Source organism: Equus quagga, chromosome 15 (genome assembly GCF_021613505.1).
Source record: "Equus quagga isolate Etosha38 chromosome 15, UCLA_HA_Equagga_1.0, whole genome shotgun sequence".
NCBI classification, from domain to species: Eukaryota; Metazoa; Chordata; class Mammalia; order Perissodactyla; family Equidae; genus Equus; species Equus quagga.
This window is the reverse complement of record NC_060281.1, coordinates 70,371,049-70,390,190: the sequence shown is the minus strand read 5'-3', so window position 1 is coordinate 70,390,190 and position 19,142 is coordinate 70,371,049. Positions and strand designations below refer to the sequence as shown.

The window sequence follows — 19,142 nt, the reverse complement described above, 5'->3', positions numbered from 1 at the left end:
CATGCGCAGACTGAGCAGAGTGGCGCCCGCCAGGACCGGAACTGTGTACTAGGCTGTGGGATGCGGCTGCTGTCCCAGCCCCTTCGCAGTTGTTAGGCAGATCACGTGGAGACAAGTATAAACCATCAGTAGTATACATCTCACTTTAAAAAACACACAAATAGGAACATATGCTATACTTTTTGAATTTTGCTTTTTTTCCCATTTAACACAAAGACTGTTGGAGTCTTTCATGTCAGCACTCTTAGTTGGGCCTCATTCTTTTTACCTGTGGTGGGGTATTCCACTGTATGGCTGTGTCAGACTTTATTTAACCAGCCCCCCTTCCCACAGATGGATGTTAACGTTGGTTCTGGTTTTTTCACGAGTACAGATGCCGTTGCCATAATATCAGTCCCTAAGTTCTTGTGCACTTGTATGTAAGCCACCACTCACTTGCTCTTGGGCAAGTGTCTGTACCTCTCTGAGCCTCATTTTCTCCCTTTGTAACCTGGGGACATAACATGGGGCCTGCACAGTGAGGATGCCAGGGCTCCCTGGGCCACACTGGCTGATCCAGGGGCACCAGGCAGAGATGACTGCTCTGATGGGCTGCTCAGCTCACACGTCCCGCCTCCCTGTCTGTGAAGCTGAGAGGACTATCCCTGGAGCAGTGTGGCCGTGGCCCCTCTGGGTCTGGGAGGCCATAGCACCTAGGAGACTTTAGGGGGGTCTGGCTTTGCATCTCTTCCTTATGGGAAGACCCTGGGCACAGGAGACTGGGTCAGTCCCCATCTGATCCTGGGGCAGCTCCTTCCTTCTCTGGACTTCAGCTCCCGGGGTGCCTTGTAGACGACATGAAACAGCAGGTGTTGGGGAATGAGGGCCAGAGACTGAGCGGCTGATGCAGGAGCATGGGAGAGCCATGGGTCCTTGGTGGAGAGGGCAGAAATGAGACCAACACAGGAAGGGGGCTGGGATGCAGCCATGGACTTGTGACTGGTCCATTGAGACCCTCTACCCAGCTCAGGTACCCCCTGCCCCACCCCTGCAGGGTGCTCACCATCCAGGGCAGGGATGACGGTCTTCCTCAAGGCCAGGACCAGCCCCAGTGGGCACCCAAAGAGGAAGAGGTCAGCGATCTCAAAGTCGAACTTGCCCAGGGCCCCTGCACCGTCCAGCATGGTGGAGCTGCTTGAGCGGCGGGAGCTGGGCTCGTTCCTCAGCACGCTGGCATGGAGGCTGTAGACAGGGGATGCTCGAGGTGACACCACAGCTCTTCTTAGGGCTGGCCTCCCCTCAGCCTCCCAAAGGAGACCCCTTGGGGCTCATCAGGCCCAAATGAGGTTTGTCCCCTGTGCTGTCCTGCCAGTACAGCTGCCCAGCGCCTGCAGGGACACCTCTGATGACCTCTCTAGGGAGCCCACCACCTTCAGGACAGCCCTGACCAGGGCCACCCTGCTGTAACTCCCCACCGCACTCCACTTCTAGACAACCTCCTCCTTCTGGCTCAAGATGGCCTTCGGCGTGTATAAGACAACTACCTCACCCAACAAGCCACTTTCTCCTGACTGAAGAGCCGTGGGCCCAGTCTGGGCTTCCCTGTCAGACCATGGAGTGGGCCTCACGGTCTGCTCCCCGGGCCCCCCAGCCCCGCCCACCTGGACAGGAAGGCCTGGTGCTGCTGGATGGTGTCCAGCTCGTAGGTGGATGAGTCACTCCTCTTGCGGGGTAGCTGCTTTTTGGGGTCCTCAGTGCCGTTGCTGCGGGGGATGTCGATGTTGCTGCGGCTCAGGTGCCGACTGCTCTCCAGGTTGCTGCTGCCACCACCGCCATGCGCCGCATTCACCGGGATGCCAGGGGACAGCATATCAGTGTCCTGGAATGGCCCCATGCAGGCTCACTGCCAGGTGGCTGCTGGCCTGGCCCCTCTTCAGTGTCCTGGAAGTGGCGTCCTTCCTCCTGACTCGAGGCTCTGTGGCCACTGCCCAGCCAGCCTCTCAGCCAAGCCAGAAGGAAAGCCCTGTCCCTCTGTGCCCCCACCGCCCCCCCCCCCCCCCCCCCCCCGCCCAGCCCACTGGCCAAGTCCTCACAGCTTTCATTCCTGGTCCAGCCACCTGAACCTTGGTGATCTCTGCTGATCTCACTACCTTGCCCAGCCCACCCAGGCCACTTGCTGCTCTGCACGAGAGGGACCTCGGATCCTTTCTCCTGCTGGGCAGCTCCGAGAGTCCACCCACCGCACCTCCCAGGACCAGCGCCCACTCCCCACTGTGCAGACCCTGCTTCGTTGCCTGCTGAAGCCACATGTGCTCCTGGCTCGGCCTCGCTACAGCTGTCCACCCGCCCTGTGCACTGGCCCCGCTGCCTCCGGGCACCTGTGCTGCCAACCTCTGTTCTTCCCTTGCTTTTATGGCAGGCCTTGGGGATGTTGGGGCCAAAGTGCGATGCAGGCCCCATCCTGGAGGTCCCCTGGTCCAGGGGCCGTGGGAAACTTGTACCTGCACGCTGACCACGCTGCCCCTGCGGCTGCTGCTCTGACTCTCAGACACCGGCTGGCTGCTGGAGCATAAGGCGTCGAATGCCAGGAGGCCCCCGACGCAGTCCCCAATTAGGCAGACCTGGACGGGGATAGGCCCAGAGGCCTGAGTGCCTGCCCCGCTTGCTGGGCCACGGGCTGGGGAAAACCCCATCACCCCCTGCCCTGGGGAGGGCTGGAAGTCCAGGCCAGCCCACCCTGCAGGGCCTTCTATCTTCCCTTCTCCCACCCCATGACTCACCTGCCCATTGAAGGTCATGCCCTCCTGGGACTTGATGAAGTCCCCATAGGCGAGGTTGGCCCGCTGAATCACTGTGGCAACTGCCTCCTGGTAGTGGGGTGAGGAGGTGGCCAGCAGGGGCAGGGCAGCCAGGGGGATGTGGTCCTGGCTGCTGGACAGACAGCCTTCGTCGTGGCTGTAGGGGCTGAGGCTGGGGGAGGGGGCCCGGTCAGGAGAGAGTAGGCGGCCTTAGCTCAGCTCAAGGGCCCCGTCTCCCCTGACCTGAGCAGCAGGGCAGGAGCCTCCTGCTACCCTGACAGCCTCAGCAAACCCCGTGGGGACACCTCTGGGCCAGGCCTGGGCAGGCTTGAGGAACAGAGTCTGGGAGTAAGGCCCTGCATCTCGGAGGCGAGCCAGCGTCCCCACATCACAGAGGCAGAAACTGAGGCTCAGCTTTGGGCGCCGGCCCCTCCCGACTCTAAGCTCAGCCATCTGCATAGGTTTTGCCGCCTCCGGGCCAAACAGGCTGGATGGCAGGTCTTGATGTCTGGACAGGGGGGTCCAGACACTGGGAGAGTCGCCTGACCCTCAGGGCTGGGGGTGGGGGTCGGGGTGGCAGCAGACTGGTACACTCACTTGGAGACGAGGGCGAAGGCATCGGAACAGACGGGTGGGCAGGGCACCAGGCGGATGGCAAGGTGGCCCAGGGCGCTGGGGTAGTGCACGCGCATGACAGTGTCAAACACGTTGGCGATAGTGTTCGTGTCACCCTGCTTGGAGCTGGGGTCCCCGGTGCCCGTATCCAGGATGGTGCCCCCATGCAGCACCAGCAGTAGCACGTGGATCTTGGAGGGTGGTGCAGCCAGCGGCGGGCTGACCTCGTCCTATGCGGGCGGAGGGCAGGCGTCAACTTCCTGGGAACTCAGCTCCTTGCTGAGGCCCCTGTCACCCTGGAGGGAGCCTGTCAAGGCCCAGTTGCTCCCCTGATTTCAGTTCCTCAGCTATAGGGCCTGGTGTCGGCTGCCTCAACCCCTTCCCCGGGAGGCTGACCTGGTCCTTTTCCTCCTCTCCATGCAGCCCTGCTCTTGTCTGCCAGCCTGGCCAGGGCACAGAGGACACGGACAAAAGCACAAATTCCACTTCCCTGCGGGGGCTTCTGGGACTTCGGGCCTTGGGGAGGAGGCAGGGGCTCAGCCCTGTCCAGGCCTTGGGGTCCTAGCTGCCCTCCCTGTGTCTGTGTCCAGGCATAGGTCTGTCTCAGCCCGAGCAGGCAGGGCCACAGCTGGCTCAAGGTCACGGGGTCACTTAAGAGGGGCTGAGGTCAGGGCCTAGGCCTGGCCGTTCCGCCTGCAGCTCTGAGCGCTCCCTCCATCTGCACAGGGTCTCCTCCCCTGTCGCCTGTCCCCAGGCCCTGCCATTCCTGGACTCTTAGACCAGGAGCAGAGATGTCGCAGCGGTGGCAGAGCCCCAGCATCTCAGAGCAGGGAGGGCAGCGCAGGTGTGTCTATCTGAAGCCCCTCACTTGTGAGGGGTAACAACCCCACCTCCTGCTGCTCAGGCCTGCTTGTGAGGTCCAAGCGGGACCTGAGACTTGTACACATCCCACGGGGTATGGAACTGTCCTGTTTAGAGACAAGGTGGTGGTGGCCCAGAGAGGTCAAGGGACTTGTCTAACGTCACACAGTACATCAATGCCAAGCTGGACTGGAACCCAGAGCTCTTGCCACCAGCTCAGTGCTCTCCTGCCAACCCAGGCTATGGCCCCATCCCCAGGGGCTTCTCCCCACCCCAAGCTTCTGGTGGGTAACTGGGGGAGGCGAGGGCCCAAGAGGGACCACTGGTGAGTACTTGCTGTGTCCATATTACGTCAGGGGGTGTAGGGGTGGGGAAGGGAGCTGAAGAGAGGGGTCTGTCCCCAAGGAACCGGGAGGGCAGACCAAAGGGCTAAAGCCACTGGGGGGGACCTGTTTGGGGGCAACTGGCCCTGAACTGAGCCACTGGATGACGGAAAGTGGGGCAGCAGCAGGACCCAAGTGTCAATGCAGAGTCTAGGAGAAGGGTGAGCAGTCTGGGCACTGGACCCAGGGGCTGGTGAGGCCACCAGGAATGGGCCGGGCTGGGAGCCACTGAGGGCTCCAGCAGAGGGCTTTGGGTGAGCACAGAAGGGAGGAAGGCTGGTCGTCCACACTGGGTATGGAGCTGAGGCAAGGCTGGGCTGCCTCTTCCCCGAGATGGGGCTGGTCATTGGCCAGTCGTGGACCACAGGGCACGGGCTGGAATGCACGCCCAGCAAAGCTGGGGACCGACTCCCGTCCTCCTATGAGGATTGCCCATCGCCAGGCGGCCTGGGCAGAAATGAACTCATGGCCCAGGGCAGGCTGGGGCTACCAGCTGCCCAGACCACAGGCCAGGACAGACTGCCAAATGGCCCTGAGGGCTGAGGGGCTCATGAAAGAAATGTCTCACAGAGCCTCTCCATCACGTGGACAGGGAGGCGGAGTCCAGCAGCCCTTAGTCATGGGGACAGGCAGGGCTGGGCCTGGGGGCTGAGAGAATCCTGCCTGTGGGACCCAGCACTGGAGGCTGCAGACCGTTCAGGGACCCTGGAGGCCAGTCTAAGACATGACTTTCCTCCCATTCAGCCTGCTTTCTACAGGGGCACACCCTGCCTGAGACTCAGACCTCCATGGGAACAGAGCCATGGGAGGCAAGGCGACTCGGCAGGCCAGGGAGCGGGCTCTGGAGAGCCGGGGGCTCCCGTCAGTGTCTCCATAAAGCTGCCCTCCTTCCAAGGCTAGGAGAGGAGGCTCCGGTTTGGGGGCTGTTACAAGCAAAGGGATCTGGCTCTGGATGGCAGCGCCCCAGAATCCGTGCTGGGTCCGAAGGCACATCCTGAGGCAGATCTAGAGCCCGAGGCCCCTTCTGCCCCTCCCCGGGGGGCCGTCAGAGCTGTGTGCGCCATAGGTGGGGAGGGGGCTCCATTTGCTTTATCACCATTAACCGGCAATTGGAAATGAACTCCCCTCATCCTAGCTACCGTTCTAGAGAAGCCCGTTTGGACCTCAGACCTTAAAGAAAACCCCAAGAGGGGGAAGGTGGTGTGGATGCTCCCCAACCCAGTCCAAACTCCCCAAGGGCCCCGAGTCCCCAGGGGTGCCATCTCCACCTTGGGCAGCTTGAGGCCAGAGCAGTGACCACATCGTTTGACAGCCCCGCTCAGCCCTAGCTCCTGCCCCCAGTGCAAACAGCTCTGACCGCCCACAGTTGGAGGAGGAGAAGGGGCGTGAGCTCTGTGCAAAGAACCCCCGAAGCGGATACAGGCACTCCACCACGACAGCTTTATTGGACACTGAGAGCTCTGCCTGCCCCAGCGGGGCGGCCACCGCCGGCCACATCACTTCTGCCTAGATGGCTTTCGCTTCCTCCCCTTCCATCCTTTTTTCTTCAGGGACTGCAGGCAGGCTGGGCACAAGGTGAAGATCTTACTTTTGATCTGGAATTTACAAGTTTCTCGTTTTACTTTCCACGGGTGGCGCTGGGCCAAGGCCTGCCTCGGGGGCTGGCTGCAGGCCCTGCTGGTTCTCAGGGACACCCGAGGGGGTGGGCCCCAGGCTTTTTTGATGGTACCCAGGCCAGTGTGGATGTGAGGCTCTGGGTGTGAGGTGCTGCCTCCACAGCCCCCACGGGACCTGCCCCCTCCCCGGGCAGCCCTGGGGCCTCAGCAGCACAGCCCCTGGCCCTCTGCCACCTGGGCACCCACCTCCATGATGTTCAGTTGCTCCACACTGGAGGCTACTCGGAACTCGGGGGCACTCTGGCGGTACAGACTGTCTGTAACACAGAAGTGGTGGGCGCTATGAGCAGAGGGCCAGCAGGCAGCCCTGGGCCCACAGGGCAGAGGCTGTGACTGTGACAAGTGGGGCCCTCCCCCTCCCTGGTGTGTTATGCCCTCTCCATGCTCAGCACTGAGCAGGAGCTGGGTTAGAGAGGAGGGGCTTGGGCCCACCAGCCACCCCGACTCCCCGGGGCCCTGCAGCCTCCGGGCTGGTTACCCTGTGTGTCCTCTGGCTCAGGGCTTTCGATTTTGTCCATGAGGTCGTTGGAGTTCCACTTGGTGATGTCCTTGGCGAACATTTCCTCTGAATCAGACAGGTCCTCTGGAGAGGAGAGAGAGGAGAGAGAGGAGCTTCAGCACCCCAGTGGAGGGCAGGGACTGGGGGCAGTGCTGAGAGGCCTGGCATCCAGAGGCGGAGGGCCCAGGATGGCTGTTCTGGGGGCTCCCATGCTTCTCTGGCCTGCGTGCCCCTCCATGCTCAGTTCTGCTCTCCCTTCCTTAACAAGACGGACATGGGGCCACAAAGCCACGGGGCTTCTGCCTGACCTTTTTAAAAAACAGTAGTCACATTCACATAACATAAAATTCACCATTTTATCCATTTTAAAGTAACATTTATTACATTCACAATGCTCTGAAAGCACCACTTCTATCTAGTTCCAGAACATTTCCATCTCCAAAGGGAAACCCCGTCCCTATCAGCAGTCACTCCCAAGCCCCTAGGGAACCACCCATACGCCTTCTGTCCCTGTGGATTTGCCTCTTCTGGACATTTTCTATAAATGGGATCATCCGATATGTGGTCTTTTGTGCCTGGCGCCTTCCACTCAGCAGGGTGTTCTGAGGTTCACCCATGTGTCAGTACTTCCTTCCTCTTTATGCCTGAACCACATTCCATGGTATGGAGGGACCACATTCTGTTTCTCCACTCATCAGCTGATGTTCCTGACCATTTTCAATGGCCACAAAAGAACAGTTTAGAGAGAAGGCTGCTGGGAACAAGTCCATCCATGACTCTTGTTTCTGCTTTCTGAGAACTGCTACCTGTGACCACTGGCTCAGAGGCAGCTGTCTGGGATCTAGCATGTGCTGGTCCTTCCTCCAGCCACGCAATGGGTCACAGGGCCAGTTTCCTGAGGACACTGCAGCTCTGACATCTCCTGCTATGCTGTCTCTTCTCTTCTAGTTTTCTAAAGTTTCTACATTAGCTCTGTATTTTCCTCATGTCAGAGACACAGAGCCAGGAGGGGCTTAGCTTCTTGGCCTGGTGGGGGGATGGGATGCTCAAAATACCCTTCCCTACCCTCAGGGAGGTCCCAGGCGCAGAGGGTGGCTCAGGAACCACACCACCTGTTCCAGGCCCCGCCCCAGGGCCAAACCAGGCACCTCCCATTTGCCTGGACACTGACTGTCCAAGTTCTCTCCCTTGAGGGCCAGCCAGTCACCTAAGATGCTACAATGAGGTGACTCCTCTGCCTGTTCCAAGCCACGGAGGCAGCAGGAGATGGCTCTGGCTCTGCCTGTGCCCTGCTGTGTGTCTATGGGCATGTCCCTGTCCCTTTCTGAGCCTGTGTCCTTTCCTGTAAACTCCAAACCGGAAACGTGTCTCCCGCACCTGCCTGCAGCCCTCTGACTCCCCTGGGAGGAACGGGCAAGGCAGGAAGCGAGCGTTTTGTACTCGCGTCTTCCTGGCACAGGTGGTGGTTCATCAGGCTGAGTCTGGTAGGATGAGTGGGAAAATGGGCACTTCATATATTTTCTGCTTGTTTGCATTTTCTAAAGTCTCTACATTAGATTTACATTAATTTAATCAAGAAAAAATCAGGTAATTATAAAAAATTGGAAAATTATAAGAACTTAAAATGCTTTTGTAAAGCTTCTTATGGAAATAAATTCATATATGGAAAAAAGTTGCCATCTGATTGTAAATCCATTTTGGGGGCGTTTGAGAGAATGGTCCCCACCCGCCAGGCCCACTGCACATGTGGTTAGGGCGAGCCTGAGACCCCAGAACTCTGGGTGACTTCATTTCATCCTCTGCCCCGTGCCATGCTGTTCACCAGGACTTCCCACAGCTAATTCCCACCTCAGCCCACACCCCTGCCCCTGACTCTCTCTGACCCCGCCACTACCTCTCCCAGGAAGGCCCTCAGGGCACTCCAGGAGCCTGCCTACCGTGAGCATCGAAGAACTCGTCGTCTGAGCTCTCATCAGAGTCCCGAGCGATGCTCTGCATCCTCCACTCCGAGATGCTGTGGCGGGAAGGACTCGCTGGAAGGCAAAACCCCAGACTGACCGACCACCCAGCTGGACTGGGCTGAGTGGCAGAGCTGAGTGGGCAGAAGGCAGGGAGATGTGAGGAAGACTTGTAGGCCCCAAAGGGGCACTGTCCACGCTGCCATGGGAACCAGACGCAGCCCCCTTGGTGGACGTGGCCAAAGCAAGGGCCAGGAGGGCTTAGAAGAGAATGAAGTGGAGAAATGAGGGGCAGAGGGGCCCTGGCTCATCTCTGTGGCAGCTCCTGGAACTTTCAAGATGGTCCCCTCCCAGCCCACCTGGCACTGTGCAGTCGTGTCCTGGGGAGGATGTGGAGGTGGGAGGGTATCTGGAGAAGGTCAGGACGTGCAGTCCTGGGTCCACTCCCGTGCCTTTGACCTGGGTCTGCCCAGGAGTGAGCCCCTTACGCTCTGCTGCCGACAGATGGGGATGCAGGGCAGTGCGGGGCCGTGAGTGAGATAGAAGGTACTGATGCACATATTTCCACGGGTCCCTTCAGCACAGGACAGACAAGCCTGGTATGGGAAAAGCCGGATTTGCAGAGGGGACTCGATTTGCAGAGGGGACGTCTGGCCTTACAGGGGATATCCTGTTTTTTCCCCAACAGCCACAGCATGTCCACAAAAGTTCCAAAGAGAGGCCTTTCTCAGGATCTGAGGGCTTTCCGGCTCCCTGAGCCTGGCTCCCACCTCAGGAGCAGAGGCCCCTCCTGGGTGTGCTGGGTGGAGCCCACCCAGACGCCCCTCCTCCTGGGAACCCTGGCTTGTCAGAGCTGCAGCCAGCTGGGTCCTGGGAGAGGTTGGGAGCAGGATTCCCACACGGCCAGCCTGTCCATCTCCCGTGGGCTGTGCAGGTGAGTCTGGGGCAACCTGCTGGGGGTGGGGGCACCCTGGGCTTCTCTCGGAGGTGGACGGCTACAAGGAGGAGGTGGCTCATGGTGTCTGAAAGCAAGAGTCCGTTTTCAAAGTTAGAATGATCTGGCAGTGACACAGGGTGCCTCGGGAGAGGGTGAAGGCTGTCACTGGGGTGGACGAGGAGAGGGCAAGGACCCCAAGTGGAGAGAGGCAGAACTGCAACCCACCTCCGCGCTTGGATGACCGCGATGACTTGGAGGACGTGGACCACTGCTTCTTCAGGCCCCGGCCTGCCAGGGGCTCCCCGCCGCTGCTGCTGGGCTCAGGGGGCTCCCTAGAGGTCTGGTCCTGGGTGGCTTCGTCCTTGGAGAGCTCTGAGGCCTCCTCCTCATCCTCGCTGAACTGGGCCATCTTGCGGGAAAGCATGAGCTGAGCCTCCTTCTCCAGCTCCCGGATGTTCTCCATGTTCAGCCCGTACCACTCGTCCTGCCAGCACCAGGCCTGCCGGTGGGCCCTGACCATCACCTTTCGTAGGCCTGCACGGGCCCGGGGAAGGGAAAGAGAGAGGCAGCATGAGAGCGGCCCCAGAGGCTCCTGTGGCCGGGCGTGGGGCTGGAGTGTACCCCGACACTGCAGGCCAGGCTCTGACCCGCACTCACTGTGTGGCCTTGGGTAAATCACTGCTTGCCCGTGCCCCAGTTTCCCCATCTGTAAATGAAGGGTCTGGCTCACAGATGGCCTCAGAAGCTCACAGTGGTTCTATAACTAGAGTAGAGGGGTCTCCCAAGGTAATGAGTCTGCTCAGAAGCCACGCTGAATTTTGGGAGGAATTCCTGCCCTGGAGGAGGCTGGAGGACTTCCTGAGTCTCCTGTCTCAATGTCTAGTATACTTTTCCTGTCGAATTTCCCATGGAAAATCAAGTTAAAGTTCAAAGTGGGCTAGTCCTTCTCATTTTTTAGTAGAATATATATAAAAATAAGACAAAGTAAGATATATAAGAATATATCATAAATACAAAATAAGATATGACAGCTTTTAAGGTACAAAGCCTAATACGAGAACTATAGGGACAGAAATCAGATGAGGATTGCCTTGGGTTGGGGTGGGAGTGACCGTGAACAAAAGACTGGGGTGACGGAATGTTCTAGAACTGTGTGCATGACTCTGAATATACCAAAACTTATGGAACTGTCCTCTTAAAACAGGTGAAGTGGATGGTATGTAAAATTAGGCCTCAATAAAGCTGGTTAAGAAAACATTAAGAAGAAATAAAGATTCCCATGCACCCCACCCAGCATGGGAGCAGACATGACCAGTGACGTGGGGCTCATCTTCCTCTTGCCCCAGAAGAATAACACACGATTTCTCTGTTTATTGTTTGCTTTTCTTTCTGGTTTTAGCACCCGGATGTGTTTTTCTCCACAATATGCTGGGTTGGTTTGCATGCTGTTGACATTTACATGTATGTGTCACACTGCATGCATTTCTCTGCCACTTGCTTTTTTGGGTGACTTTCAGGTTTGCTGCTGTATGGTATTTATTTGTTTGAAATACCACACTTTATTTATTCCTTCTCCTGCCAATGGGCTTTTGGCTCACTTTCACTGTTTGTCCGTTTTGCTTTGACAAACCTGCTGCTCTGAACATTCCGGAACGTGCAGGAGTTTCTCCAGGATGCAAACCAGGGAGGGACGTCACTGGGTCTACTGACATATACCTTCCGCTTTCCTAGGGAAAGCTGAGCAGCTTTCCAAGTGGTCAATCGTTTCACGTTCCCAGGCTGGTCAGTGGTGACCCCTCCTCCCTGCTCACCTCCTGTTTCTCACTCCCAGCCTCGCTCAGGCCACTCTGCCTCACGCCGTCCTTTCTAAATCCCTGCATTCCTAAAGGTCCGCCTGGAGGAAACCTTCTTGGCCCTGCTCCTGGGAGGGTGCCCTCCTTCAGCCAGGACCGTCTGCATCCCCCCGGCCCTGGGCCATGGTCTCAGACACTCCACCCCTGGGGTCAGCCAGCACCCACACTGAACAGACTGTCCGATGGGATGTGCCCCCCACCACAGGCACGAGAATGTTAGTTCAGATCAAGGGCGGCTGGGACGGGAGGTCTGGGTTCAGCTCTAGCGCTGGGTCTCTGCTTCTTCCTCTACAAATGGGGGTGACAGTGGCAACCCTCACAGGCCATCGTGAGCTGATATGACAAGTGCGTAGTATGCTGTCAATCGTGTGGCTCGTTAGACATGTCTAAACAAAGTCCCTGCGCTCCTGGAGTCAAAAGGTGACTGCCCAGAGGCTGCTCCTGGATCAGGAGCCTCAGGGCTGGGACCAAGCCCTTGGCACTGACAGCTATAGGGGAGGGAGGAGCCTGGTCAGCACCACCTGGGCCAGGAACCCCAGGTCATCTGTTAGTCCACCTGTTCCCTGGGCACCTGCTCTAGGCCAGGATTGCGTGGTGCAAGGACACTATGATGTCCAAGACCCTCTGCCCCCGGAACTTCCAGCCCAATGAGGGAGGCAGCACCTGGGGTCTGGGGCCCCGGGCGCCTCTGAGAGGCGTAAGTAAGCAGCAAAGAAGCTGTCCTCTGGGGCTGTTCCCCCTGGGGGGTGAGCACCACGTGTTATAAACACAAACCAGCCAGCAGCATCTGCGGGCAGGGCCTGGGGCTGCGGAAAGGGACAACATATGCTGTCTGTCGCCTGTGGGGGCTCAGCAAGCATTATGGGTGCTCAAGATAACCAGGTGGGAAACTGCACGTGGGCCTTGGGGATGCCTTTCAGGAGTGAGACGGAAACACAGAATCACAGGCAGCTGCGGTGCGAGGGGGTGGGCAGCAAGGGGTGCAGACGGACTGGGCGCCCCACGTGCTCACCCGTGTCGTGGATGAACCTCTCGATCTTGGACTGCATGCCCCAGTAGCGGAACTCCACCTTGCACAGCTTGTAGGCGCACATGATGGGGAAGACCCGCTGCTTGTACTCCTCGATCCAGTTGTCGGTCAGGGGCCCCCGCTGGGTCTTCATTGAGTGGAACAGCTTGGGGTCCTCCTCAGTCCGATACTCACTGGGGGGCACGGGGTCCTTGACGATGTCGATGAAGTCTGTGGGGAGACCTTGTGAGTGGCCACCTCTGCCCTGTCTCTACCCCACCCCTCCCTGTCCATCTCCTCCCCATGTCCCTGCCACCCCAAATCCTCACAGAGTCTGGGCCTTGAGGGGCCACAGACCCCGATATGGGGATGAAGATGCTGCTCTGGATCATGCTGACCCCGAGCTCCCCTGACCACAGGGCCTGTGTCTTTCCAGTGCCCTGAGAGGGAAGTGGCACTATAAACGGGTCGAGGCAGGCTGGCCTGCTAGCAAGCCCCTTCTAGACAGATCAGAAGGGACGAGATAGGAAGAGATGGTTGAAGGGGCCTGGTGTGGGGTATTGGGCCTGAGTTGGTCCAGGATGAGAGCGGGCAGCAGATGTCACAGAGTTGGGCATGCAGGAAACAGGACGGGGGGCTACGTAGGACCTGGCGGGGGTGACAAGAGGAATGCCACCTCTTGTCACATGCCTCCTCCCTAAAGTCAAAACCACCCTGCTATGCTCACTCCCGAGGCATGGGTGTGTTAGACAGGGCTGGGGACACACTCAGTGAGAAGGCACCCAGGACAGCGTTTGTGGCTCAGAGAGCTCTTCTTTCGGATGTGTGGAGACAATGACACTTGGGGAGTTCTGTCCCAGCCAGGCCCTAGCTGTCTCATCATCCTGGTTTGCCAGCCAGCACCAAGTCTGGTCTGTGGTTTGCAGACACAGTCATCAGCTCCACTGAAACCAGTGAGGGGTCAGAAGTCACCGCAGGGCAGTGGCACTTGGTGAGGGATGGACATCCTGTCTGGAGCTGACCACATGCCCACCCTGCTGGGGCAAGCAAGGGCCACCAAGGGGAAGGCTAGGACTTAGGAACTGTGACAGGTGGCCTCTGGGGGGAGCTCAGGTAGTGTCTGAGGCTGGACAGACAGAGCTGCCAGAGGGCCTGGTTCATGCTGAGTCCTCCCATCCTGTTATGGGTAGAATGTGTCTCCCTTAAATTCACGTGTTGGAGTCCTGATCCCCAGAACCTCGGAAGGTGACCGTATTTGGAGAGAGGGTCTTTAAAGAAGCAATCAAATTAAAATGAGGTCATTAGGGTGGGCCCTAATCCAATATGACTAGTGTGCTTATAAATGAGGACATTTGGACACAGACACACACACAGGGAGAATGCAATGTGAAGATGGAGGCCAAGGTTGGGGTGATGTTTACGAGCCAAGGAACGCCAAGGATGGCCAGCAGCCACCAGAAGCTAGAGAGGGGCACGGAACAGATTCTCCCTCAGTGACCCCAGAAGGAGCCACCCAGCAACACCTTGATCTCAGACTTCTGGCCTCCAGAACTGAGATGATCCACTTCTGTGTTTAAGCCCCCAGGTCTGTGGTACTTTGTTCGGGCAGCCCAAGCAAGCTAATACAGCTCCCAAACTCCAGCGGGGCCTGAAAACTCCAGCCGGAGGGAGGGAGCTGGGGCGTCACAGGGAAAAGCCCTCCACGCCCATCAGAGGCTCCTGGGCATTGGCTCCTGGGCCACCTCTCCAGCACCAGCTGTGCCCCTGCCTCAGGCACCTCCATAGTGGCTCGCTCCTTTGGGCCTGGAACCGAGAGGCTGCAGGCTGGTGGCTGTTGAGCTGCAGTTGGCCCACAGATGTGTTTCGTGTGGCCAGTGTAAGTTTATTTGCAACGATTTTTAATTAGTTTCCAACACTCAGGAATTGGGAGATTTCACATGAAAATCATTATTTCTGGCCTCTCTTAAAAAAGATTTAACAAATGGGGCCCATCTCCTGCATGGCAGAGTCAGCAGGAGGGGAGTGGAGCCGAGGCCACCCGCCGTCAAGGGTACACAGGTCCCGCTGGGCCCACTGCACTCACGCATGGCTCTCAGCCTGAGATGGCCCCTGAGCACACACGTGTTCTTCTGGGGATGGGGACCCCTTGGCAGGATGGAGGGAAGCGCCTGGGGTGGGAAAAGCACTTAGCCTGGATGTGAATCTCAGGAAAATGGGGCCGAGGAGGCCAGTGCAGCCTTCCCAGATACCCCCTCAGGCTTGTTGGGACTCTGGCCTCCTCGCCTAGGACAGGAGCCAGTCCGGAGCCTGCCAGGCCAGGAAACAAAGGGCAGAACCAGGGGCCCATGGGCAGGGAAAGCCAGAACACGGCTCTGTAGGGCTCCTGCCCTTCCTTGGGGGGCAGCCTCGTGGTGGGTGGTTACCGATTGTCAGCTGGTTCTTTTCCACAGGAGACAGGCTGAACACGTTGGGGTTTTCTCCAGCATCAGTTTTATAAAAGGTTTCGATGTCGATGGAGAATTTCTCCACAAAAGGGCAAGTGAACCTGTGGGGAAGGAAAGCATCCATCAGGCCCCGCGGTTGGAGGGGGTGGGCATGGGGTGTCTGGGCCAGGGCCTGCTGGACCCTGCTGGGCAGGAGAGAAGGGACTCACGTGGGGCCCAGGGGGGAGGAGAAGGAGAGCTGGAGCGGGGGCTGAGACTTGTCTGTCCCATCCACCTCCTGGACCTGCAGCTTGTCCCAAGGATAGTCAAGGCCAGGCTAGGGGTAGGAATGGGTTTGGGCAGAAGAGGGAGATGTTGCAGGAAGCTGCTGGAAGCCCTGTGTCCATGGTCCACATGTGCAAGGCACCGTGCAGACTCAGGCACACACAGATGCGCCACAAGCACAACTATGTTGGTGTACTGCTAAGCAGGCTGAATCTGGACCAGCACTCTGTGTGACATGCCATCGCTCACCCCCGTCATTCCCCAAGGAGCCAGGTCTGGCAACAGGGGATCAGCCCCTCTCTCTTGGCTGGAGAGGAGCTCAGAGGAGGAAAGCACTGTTTGGAAGAAGAATAACCTCAGGGGATCCTCTGCCAAGCTCCAGGCCCTCACCAAGTGTGGGGAAGGAAGCCCCAAGAGACTTCTGGGGACCTCACCTGTGCAGCAAGTGGGCAGCCAGCTGGGGTTGGCCCCCCATCTGTTCTAACCTAGCAGTGCTCAGCTACACAGGGTGGGTTGGGGGGGCGGGCACAGAGTAAAGAACCGCCTACCAGGGGGGACACAAAGGAAAGCCCTGCTCAACATGCGATGTAATGACACATCGTCATAGTAGCTGAAGGTCTCAGGGTTGGAGGGAATCTCTGGGCCATCTGGTCTACCCTCAGTTTGTGTTTCTTCCCAGTGGGTGACGGTCCTGCATTCTCAGGCAAACATTAAAGTGAGTTTGTACTCCCTAAGCCTTCCCAGGTGGCAAAGGGGTCTCAGACAGCCCTTGATTGACTCATGCCTTCCTGGCCTCCTGTCCTGGGCAGGCTGGGAGGCATCCAGGGGTGCATCCATCCCTCTCCTGCCTGTTTCCTGAGGACGAAGGCTCTTGGAATGCAGGCCATCCAGAACAGAGGCTCAGTCCCCCCGGAGACTGGGCTCCTTGGTGTGCACGGGTTGAGTCTACCTGAAGGGCCACCCTGGGATCTATGCCGCAGGGCTGCTTCCCCCAAGATGGCAGAGGTGTGGGGACAGGCTCACCTGGTTCGGGTGTAGGGGTAGGCATTCCAGGACTCCTCCACCACCCGTAGGGCCGCCTTGGGCAAGATGGAGCGGAACCAGCCGGGGATATGCATGCCCACGTGGTACACCTTGTGTGTGTACTGCCCGGAGCCGCCGGGGCCGTCCGTGTAGGGCCGGTTCTCCAGGATCTCCACGCCACTGCCTTCGCCATACGTCTCGTTACGGCTCTTCTTCTGTGGGGACAAAAGCACCCGTGATGTGTGGGGGCCGGAGCACTCTGCAGAAGGGAAGACCAGGCCTGGGGCTGCTGAAAGGAGGAGAGGCCTTAGCCAACCAGGCTGGTTCCTCCTGTGTCACTCAGAACCTCTAATCCAGACCCAGGCTCCACGTGCCCCAGAGCTCCTACAGGAGACCGAACAGGCCACAAGTTCCCTCCAAGCCCCAGCACTGCATGTGTGAACTCCTCCACTCTGATTCCCGTCTGTCCCAGGACTAAAAGCATCCCCAAAGGCAGGAACAAGATGAGGATGCCTGCTTTCTTGCTTCTATTCCACATTGCACTGGAGGTTCTAGCTGAAGAAACTAGGCAAGAAAAAGAAATTATAAGAGGCATCCAAATTAGAAAGGAAGAAGTAAAACTCTCTCAATTTGCTGATGACATAATCTTATATACAGAACATCTTAAAGAATTCCCCTAAAACCTGTTAGACAAAATAAATGAATTCAGAAAAGTGCGGGATACAAAATCAACACATGAAAACAAACAATGCAGAAAGGAAATTAGGAAATTATTTCCATTTAAAATAGCATCCAAAAGGATAAAATACCTAGGGATAAATTTAACCAAGGTGGTGAAAGACTTGTATGTTGAAACTACAAAACAATGTGGGAAGAAATCAAAGACCTAAATAAATGGAAAGACATCCATGTTCATGCAGTGGGAGACTTAATATTGTTAGGGTGTCAACGTTCCCCCAGTCTTCAGATCCAATGCAATCCTAGCAAAATCCCAATGGACTTTTTGGTAGAAATGGAAAAACCAATCCTAAAATTCATATGGAATTATGAGAGACCTCAAATAGCCAAAACAATCTTCAAAACAAAACAAAGTTGGAGTACCCGCACTTTCCCATATAAAAACTTACTATAAAACTACAATAATCAAAAGAGTGTAGTACTAGCCTAGGATAGAAAGATCTACGCAACAGACTCGAGAGTCTAGGACTAAACCAATAGATCAATATATTACATATACTGATTTTCAACAAGGGGGCCAACACCATGAATGGGGGAAAGAGTAGTCTTTTCAACAAATGCTGCTGGGACAACTAGATATCCACGTGCAAAAGAAAGAGGTTGGACCCCCACCTCACACCATATACAAAGATTAACTCAAAATGGATCAAAGACCTAAATGTAAGAGCTTAAACTATAAAACTCTTAGAAGAAAACATAGGGGTAAATCTTCATGACCTTGAATTTCACAATATTTTTTTTCTTTTCCTTCTCCTTTTTCTCCCCAAAGCCCCCCAGTACATAGTTGCATATTTTAATTGTGGGTCCTTCTAGTTGTGGCATGTGGGATGCCGCCTCAGCGTGGCCTGATGAGCAGTGTCATGTCCGCACCCGGGATCTGAAGAAGTAAAGCCATGGGCCGATAAAGTGCAGGCGCAAACTTAACTACTCAGCCACGGGGCTGGCCCCAGGACAACGGTTTCTTAAATACAGTACCAAAAGCACAAGCAAACAAAGAAAAAAACTAATAAATTGGACTTAATAAAAATTTAAAAACTTTAGTGCATCAAAGGACAACCCACTGAATGGGAGAAAATTCTTGTAAATAATATATCTGATAAGGGGCTTGTATCCAAAATATATAAACAACTCTTACAACTCAACAACAAAGAAACAACCCAATTGAAAAACGGGCAAAGGACTTGAATAGACATTTCTCCAAAGAAGATATACAAATGGCAAATTAGCATATGGAAAGATGCTCAACATCCCTAGTTATTAGGGAAATGAAAATCAAAACTATAATGAGATACCACTTTACACCCACTAGGATGGCAAAGAGATGGACAATAACAAGTGTTGGCGAGGATGCGGAGAAATTAGAACCCTCATACATTGCTGGTGGGAATGTAAAATGGTGCAGTCGCTGTGGAAAACAGTTTGGCAGTTCTTCAAAAAGTGGAACATAGAGTTACCATATGACTCAGCAATTCTACTCCTAGGTACAGATCCAAGAAAATGAAAACATATGTAAACACAGAAACTTGTACATGAATGTTCATAGCAGCATTATTCACAATAGCCAAAGGGTGGAAACAACCTAAATGTCCATGAACTGAGAAATGGATAAACAAATGACATCCACACAGTGGAGTATGATTCAGCCATAAAAAGGGATGAAGCACTGACACCTGCTACAACCTGGATGAACCTTGCAAGGACTGTGCTAAGTGAAAGCAGCCAGACACAACAGGCCACATACTGTATGATTCCACTGGTATGAGATGTCCAGAACAGGGAAATGCGTAGGGTCAGAAAGTAGATTACTGGTTGTCTAGGGATGTGGGGAAAATGGAGAATGACTTCTTTTTGAGGAGATGAAAATGTTCTAAAATTGATTGTGGTGATGGTTCCATAACCCTGTGAATGCATAAAAACGACAAACTATACACTTTAAAAGTATGAATTGTGTGGTGTGTGACTTACATCTCAATAAAGCTGGTACAAAACAAAACAAACAAACAACCATAGATGCAGAAAAAGTATTTGACAAAATTCAATCCCATTCCTGATAAAAACTCTCAGCAAACTAGGAATAGAAGGAAACTTCCTCAACCTGATAAAAG

At 56.0% G+C, this 19,142-nt stretch overlaps 1 protein-coding gene across 1 annotated transcript in view; it reads right to left on the bottom strand.

Annotated features, from left to right (window-relative positions):
- The window catches only part of PITPNM2 (phosphatidylinositol transfer protein membrane associated 2), a 112,387-nt gene that overhangs the window by 9,794 nt on the left and 83,451 nt on the right, over positions 1-19,142 (bottom strand). Inside the window, 12 exon segments of the mRNA XM_046639011.1 lie at positions 1,043-1,221; positions 1,641-1,858; positions 2,481-2,600; positions 2,760-2,949; positions 3,375-3,622; positions 6,499-6,569; positions 6,791-6,895; positions 8,749-8,844; positions 9,932-10,240; positions 12,572-12,799; positions 14,992-15,113; positions 16,300-16,514. Of these exon segments, the coding sequence (XP_046494967.1) occupies positions 1,043-1,221; positions 1,641-1,858; positions 2,481-2,600; positions 2,760-2,949; positions 3,375-3,622; positions 6,499-6,569; positions 6,791-6,895; positions 8,749-8,844; positions 9,932-10,240; positions 12,572-12,799; positions 14,992-15,113; positions 16,300-16,514 (2,101 nt within the window).